This window comes from Pan troglodytes, chromosome 20, assembly GCF_028858775.2.
Source record: "Pan troglodytes isolate AG18354 chromosome 20, NHGRI_mPanTro3-v2.0_pri, whole genome shotgun sequence".
Lineage (NCBI taxonomy): Eukaryota > Metazoa > Chordata > Mammalia > Primates > Hominidae > Pan > Pan troglodytes.
Genome location: NC_072418.2, coordinates 4,143,093 through 4,150,326, shown reverse-complemented (window position 1 = coordinate 4,150,326; position 7,234 = coordinate 4,143,093). Strand labels below are relative to the sequence as shown.

Here is a 7,234-nt window from a genome sequence, read left to right as displayed (position 1 = left end):
CTCCAGCGTGTGTGTGGTCTCTCCCGTGGCAGTCCCCAGCCTGTGGGCACGCTCTGAACCCCTCTGTCCCACCCACCAGTGTGGTCCCAAGTTCATCCACCTCGTGGGGAAACTGAGGCAGCGGGCTAGTGAAGGGGGTCTTGGCCAGGCCCCTCTGGCTGAGACACAAAATGCCCTGCCCCTAGCCCTAAGCCCCGCGGAGGGGGCTGCCTGCAGCAGCGCGCGTTGCGCCCGCCGGGTGTCACCCACGCCTGGCGCAGCTGCGCCCCCCGCCCAGCTTCCCGCCCGCCCTGTTGCCTGGCAACCGAGGCACAGTGACACGGCGCCCGGGGGCGTCCACCGCCCGCCCCTTCCGGTGCCGCAGGGGATGGGGGAGCCTGCGCCCCCGGGGCTGCTCGCCGGCGCGGGACAGGCTCCTCCACCGAGGGTCCCCCGGCCGCCTCCCAGGCTCCTGTGCTCCTGTATTGAGTGCCTACTGTATGCCAGCTCCCCTAGTGGGAATAGGGAAGAGGGGTCGGTGAGAGCTTTGAAGCCCTCCCCAGGAAAAAAACATTCTGGACTCCAGCGCTCCCCAGAGCCTGGAGGCCGGCGGGGCTGGGATGGGGCCGGGCAGGCCACTCCTACACACCTGCTGAGCCCTGGGGCTTCGCCTGCTGCCCGCCCGGGGAAGGGGGTGGTCGGCCTCTCGTATCGCGCGGCCGGCGCCGGCTCACGCCAGACCCCTCCCCAACCTGGGCGGCAAATTCCCGGCTTTACTCGAGGGCAGCCTCGTGCACCCCCAATCCTGCCCGACCCATCCTCCCATTCTACCGGACGCCCCACAAACATCACTCCCGGGAGTCTCGCACCCCTCCAGCTCCTGCCTGGTTTTCTGCCCCTCTGGAGTAAAATGTCTAGAATATGGGGTCTACACTCGCAGCCTCACCCCTCTCTCTGACGGACACGCTCGCATTAGGCTTTTAAATTACACCCCCCCCACCCCCAACACACACACGTGCCCAGAAACAGCACCATCCTTTTGGTGCCTTTGGGACCCCGACCCTCCTGGGCGACCCTCCTGGGCGTCCCTCCCGCCCGCAGGCTGCCCTTGCCATGCCCCCTCCTCGGTCGAGGGCAGTTCCATCCTGCAAGGCCAAAATCCTTGGGGCGTCACCCTGGACCCCACTGTGTGTCTCACCACCCACATCTGGCCCATCTGAAACCTCCTTGGGCTCTACCTTGAAAATAGATCCAGGATCTGGCCGCCTTTCCCTGCTGTAAGGGCCTCCACCGCGACGGTCTAGCCATCTCACGACTCACCTGAACCAGTGCAATCACCTTCGCCCTGGTCTCCTCACGGTTTGTCCTCCCCACGGCCACCAGAAGGCGTCCGTGAACACCTGGGGCAAGTCTGGTTCCTCCTCTGCCCGCAACCCTCCATGGCTCCCACTGCCCTGACAGTCAAAGCCCAAGTCCTCCCTGAGGCCCATAGGGTTCTGCACGACCTGCCCCGTCCTCTCCCTGCTCTTCCCTCCTGCCTCTCTCCCCCTCCTCACCCTGGTCCAGCCACACCGGCCTCCTCGCTGTTCCTCCAACACACCAGGCGCAGTCCTGCCCATGGCCTGTGCCCTCTGCCCGGAATTCTTTTCCTCCAGAAACCTGCTTGGCTCCCTCATCATCTTTTATTTATTTATTTATTTTTTATTTTTTCGAGACACTGTCTCACTCTGTCACCCAGGCTGGAGTGCAGTGGTGCAATCTTGGCTCACTGCAACCTCCGCCTCCCAGGTTCAAGGGATTCTCCTGCCTCAGCCTCCCGAGTAGCTGGGATTACAGGCATGGGCCACCACACCCAGCTAATTTTTGTAATTTTAGTAGAGACGGGGTTTCACCATGTTAGCCAGGCTGGTCTCGAACTCCTGACCTCAAGTGATCTGCCTGCCTCAGCCTCCCAAAGTGCTGGGATTACAGGCGAGAGGCACCATGCCCGGCCCCTAATTTTCTTTAAAACCGCACAAATCCTGCCTTCCCCACAGAATCACCCAGACCAGCCCTGTGCCCAGTCCAGGTTCTTCTCCTGTTTCTGTTCTCAAAGCACTTTCCACCTGGCTTCAGGCTGTCTCACTTATCCCTGTGTTCACTGTCGGACTCCCTGCCTACACCACCACCTCCACCAGAGTGGGGTTCTCTGCTCTGCTTATGGATGTTTCTAGCATTTTGTGGCACACAGTAGGTGCTCAGTAACTATTTGCTGAATGAATGACCGACACCAGCCGGCACGGATGGAGCAATTGCATAAATGAGACTTCATCTCTCACGCATCCTCAGGAGCCATGACAGGGAGTCTATGCCTCCACTGCCCGTGATGGGACAGCTTTGAGATTAGATCAGGTCCTCCGCAGAGTCGCCCATGACCCATCCCAACCCACGTCCCCTCATCATTGCATCCTGTCATTTATTTATAATTGTGGTAAAATCACATGCACGTAACATAAAATTTGTCATCTTAACCATTGTATTATTATTGTTATTTGAGACGGACTGTCACTCTGTCACCCAGGCTGGAGTGCAGTGGTGCAATCGCAGCTCACTGCAACCTCCGCTTCCCAGGTTCAAGTGATTCTCCTGCCTCAGCCTCCCAAGTAGTTGGGACTACAGGCGCCCGCCACCACGCCCAGCTAATTTTTGTATTTTTAATAGAGGCGGGGTTTCGCCATCTTGGGCAGGCTGGTCTCAAACTCCTGACCTCGGTTGATCTTCCCTCGGCCTCCCAAAGAGCTGGGATTACAGGCATGAGCCATCGCGCCCAGCTAATTTTTGTATTTTTAGTAGGACAGGGTTTTGCCATATTGGCCAAGCTGGTCTTGAAATCCTGGGCTCAAGTGATCCACCCGCCTCAGCCTCCCAGAGTGTTGGGATTACAGACATGAGCCACTGTGCCCGACCTAAGACTTTGCTTTCTATTCTTTTTGGGTGTATACCCAGGAATAGAGTTGCTCATAGGGTAACTCTGTTTAACTTTTAACATCTCTACACAAAATACAAAAAATTAGCCAGGCATGATGGTGCACACCTGTGGTTTTAGCTACTCGGGAGGCTGAGGTGGGAGAATCACCTGAGCCAGGGAAGTCGAGGCTGCAGTGAGCCGTGATCGCACCACTGCTCTCCAGCCTGGGTGACAGAGCAAGACCCTGTCTCTTAAAAACAAACTTTTTGGGTTTTTTGTTTTACATAGCAGTGGCACTATTTTACAGTCCCACCAAAATGCACCAGGTTAAACTTCCCATTAAGACGTGGGCCTACTCCACCAGACTACAGAGTTGCCCCATCCCAGCCTTGTTCCTCGTTTGTCTGTTAAAATTCACCATCTAGCCTGGTATACAGTAGGCGCTCAATATTTGTTGAACAAATGAGTGAACGTGGACCTGGTCATTAGACTGATGACAAGAGTCGAGGTTGGGGAGATTAAGGCGTTTCCTGAGAGCCAGCTGTATACCAGGGCGAGGGGATTTTTAAAGACTGTGAACGGAGTAATTCAACCGTGGGTTTCACCTGGCCCAGGTTTAAGGCCACCTCCCCGCAGAACTCTCCTCGTCCGGCAGAGGGCGCTTTAAGGTGATATGCTAACGAATGGAAACAATACGCAAATGAGTAATAGCGGGCCCCGCGGGGCTTTTTTTGGTCAGGCGCGCCGTGGACAGCCCTGGCGCCGCAGGGGCCTGGGGCTCAAGATGGCGCCGCTACAGCCGCCGAAGGTCGGGCGGCGGCGCTGGCGAGGCTCCCGGAGACCGCAGGCAGGGCAGCCCCCGCCCTCCTTACTTCCTCCCGCGGCCGTCTGTCCCGGCCCAGGGGTCCGCCACCAGCCTTGGTCGCGCAGGAGCAGGCGTTTCTGAGCAGGCGCGCTGCGGGCAGCCCCTCCCGGTGTCCCTTGCGGCGGCGTCCCGAGGGCCTCCGGGGGCCTCGGAGCAAGATGGCGGCGGCGGGGTCCGTGAGGCGCGGGCGGCGGCGACCGCGGCGCCAGTGAGGGGGCCCTGGGGCCCGGGCGGCTCCGGGCCGGGGCCCCGCCGCGGGACGGACCATGCTACGCTCCACTGGCTTCTTCCGGGCCATTGACTGCCCCTATTGGTCTGGGGCGCCCGGGGGGCCCTGCCGGCGGCCCTACTGCCACTTCCGGCACCGCGGGGCCCGGGGCCCCGGCGCGCCCGGTGACGGCGGAGAGGCGCCCCCCGCAGCAGGTAATGCCCGCCCGCCTACTTGCCTTGGGCTCGGCTCCCCTGCCCGGGTCTGGACCCCACCCCGGTCCCGCCCGGGGTCCCCGTTCTCGGCCCAGCCTCCTCCCCACACGTTCGCGGGCGACGGTTTTCCCAGTCGGGACCGGGATCGGGACCACCCACCCTGGGACCCGGTGCAAAGCACTAGATGTCACTAAGCTTTCGTCTTCACGAGTGTGAAATGTCAACTAGGAGGACGCGTCCTGCCAGGGCTGTCTAGAGGGCGGAGTGCGAGCGCATGTTGAGTAGCGGGCACCGGGCCTGACACGAGGGGGCTCGGGAGACGGGCGCGGCCGGCGCTAGGCAGGTCCTGGACTCCTCCTGCCCCTGATTCGCGCCCGCCGCTTCCCGGACCCCATGTGCTTGTGGCCGCCCTTGTTTATTTCCTGACGTTTCCTCCGGCCGCGCCTCTGGCAGCGGCCACCTCAGTCTCCAGTCGTTAAGTCAGGATGGTCCGAGGATCGTCTCCTGTGTTTGTCGAGCCCTGTGTCCAGCATGACTGGCAGGAAGTCAAAGCTTACTCGAGTGGGCTTCGAGGAATTTCATGCTTTTGGTCGGGCAGAGGACGTTGGTGGACTCCACCTCACAGCGTCATGGTGGTTTTCATCGTCATGGCAGCGTTTCTTGGAGGAGATGTGGGATTTGGATTGGAGAAAAAGAGGGACATCGCAAGGAAAGTCGTGGAGGGAGGGTTATCCAGTGTGATGTCATTCAGACTCCCCTGTTACCTCTGTCCCTTGATAGTGGCTCTCTGCTTCCCCCAGCCCCTGACTTCCTTCGTCCCAGATTTCCTCATTGGGCGTGAGTTTCAAGCATTGTTTTTACTTTAACCATGAAACAGTCTCAGCTCAGAACCTTTTCCTGCAAAAGAGAAACATCTTCTCTAGGATTTAAGAATAGGTTTATCTTCCTGTTTTGCTAGAAAAGGTAACATTTTTTTCTAATTTCCCTGATAAGTGTGCTTAGGACACCTGCACCTGTGGGCGGTTGTTTGCAGGTGGACAGATGCAAGCAATCACTTGTCAGCACCCCACCGCCCAGCGTCTTCGCTGTGTTTGAGGCGGGGGATTCAGAGCTGCGTACGATGCTGGCTGTGCTCTCAGGGACCTGCCGACAGCTGTGCCTACAGATCCCTTAGCATAGGTCGTGATGTCCTGGGAGCACGCAGCCGGCTTTGGCGGGGGCTGGGAGTTGGTGAAGAAGGCAGTGCGTGGGAGAGGCTTCTCGGAGGCTGTGACACCAGACTCACGATGCTCATTTTAACCCTATTTTTAGAGACAGGGTCTCACTCTATAGTCCAGGCTGGAGTGCAGTGGTGCGATCACAGCTCTTAGAGGCCTCAACCTCCTGGGCTCAAGGGATCCTCCTGCCTGAACCTCCTGAGTAGCTGGGACTATGGGCGGCGGGTGCCACCACCACGCCTGGCTAACTTGTATTTTTTTTGTGGAGATAGGGTCTCGCTATGTTGTCCAGGCTTGTCTCAAACTCCTGGCCTCGAGCAGACCTGCTTCGGCCTCCCAAAGTGCTGGGGTTACAGGTGTGAGCTACTGCACCCGGCGCAAGTCAGGCTTTTGATATCTGTCTGCATCCCAAATGGCTCATTTGTTTCTCAAAGGCTTATTTTTGAGGGTCCCTTTGGTGATGTCGTCTTCCTGTCTGCCCCGCGTTCCTATGGGAAAAATGCAGCTGCCTGCCTCTTACCATGGTGTGTCTGCATTTCCCTTTTGCTGGTGAGAATGAACTCCTTTTCCCATCTCTGGTGGGGTGGTAGGGCTTCTTGTTACTGTCTGGTAGAAGACTGCCTCCCCCCGCAGAAGGCAGGATCCATCTTCCTTGCGGTGAGGTTTCTCTGACCCTCTGTTTCCTCCTCCGTGACATGTTCATCAGGCTGCCCTCTGAGGACAGGGGGAATGCATGTCCCATGTCCACCCCTCCAGATTTACACACGCCCAGTTTCCTATGAGATTTGAAGAGGCTGGCGTGATCTACCCTTTGCCATGTTCTCTCAAGGGGATTTCAGGGTGCACAGGGCAGCGGCCTCCAGAGAGGAGATAGACAGGAGCGCTGGCCTCCCAGGATTGAGAGTGGACAGAGGTTCAGGTGAAAAGCCGTCAGCTAGCCCTGGAGCACCTGTGGGGCCATGCGCTGTGCTGGACACGCGCTGCATGGTGACCCTGTGAGCTATTTGCTGCCGGTGGGGAAACGGAGGCTTATCAAGGAACGTGTTTTGCCCATACTGCCACCTGGCCAGGGCAGGGTTGGAGCTTCCAGGGCCTCTGGGAGAAGGAGAGGGCATCTGATGAGGGCACCAAGGCAGGCAGGGTTGGGAGGCTTGGCGGAGCTGCGACGGGAACAGGAAGGTGGCTGGTGCTCCTGGGCCCTGGGTCACAGGCTCAGCGGGTCATTGGCGACCTTGAGCAGCACGGCTGAAGGACTCAGGTTTCCTTCTGGGCTCTTATCCCTGGACCTGCTCAGCCATTTTATTTAATTAATTAATTTTTGAGACAGGGTCTCACTTTATCACCCAGGCTGGAGTGCAGTGGTGCGATCACAGCTTACTGCAGCCTCGACCTCCTGGACTCAAGGGATCCACCTGGCTCAGCCTCCTGACCAGCTGAGACCACAGGCATGTGACATCACACCTCGCTAATGTTTAAAATTTTTGCCGAGACGGGGTCTCACTTTGTTGCCCATGGTGGTCTTGAGCTCCTGGACTCAAGCGATCCTCTCTCCTCAGCCTCCTGAAGTGCTGGGATGACAGGCGTGAAGCACCGCGCTGGGCTGCTCAGCCATTTCAGAGCCGGCTGGACCTGCCCAGGGTGGCTTGGAGGGATGGTCCAGCAGCCCTTACGGCGGGCACCGTGTAGCCCTGGGACGCAGGGACGTGCAGCCCCGGCCTAGAGGGGCACGTTCTATCCCAGCCTTGTGAGTTGGGAATGAGCGTTACTCTCCCCCCAGTGGCCGCTCTCTGCTGCCTGGGCCTT

The 7,234-nt window shown here is 58.9% G+C and overlaps 1 protein-coding gene across 2 annotated transcripts in view; it reads left to right on the top strand.

Annotated features, from left to right (window-relative positions):
• The first annotated feature begins 3,932 nt into the window (after positions 1-3,932).
• Positions 3,933-7,234, top strand: part of REXO1 (RNA exonuclease 1 homolog) — a 33,275-nt gene continuing 29,973 nt past the window's right edge. The window contains exon 1 of one of the 2 annotated variants that reach the window (XM_016934612.4): positions 3,933-4,214. In XM_016934612.4, coding sequence (XP_016790101.3) covers positions 4,058-4,214 — 157 coding nt within the window. In that variant the 5' untranslated portion in view covers positions 3,933-4,057. The remainder of the gene's footprint in view (positions 4,215-7,234) is intronic. The other variant, XR_010153509.1, reaches the window with a different exon arrangement.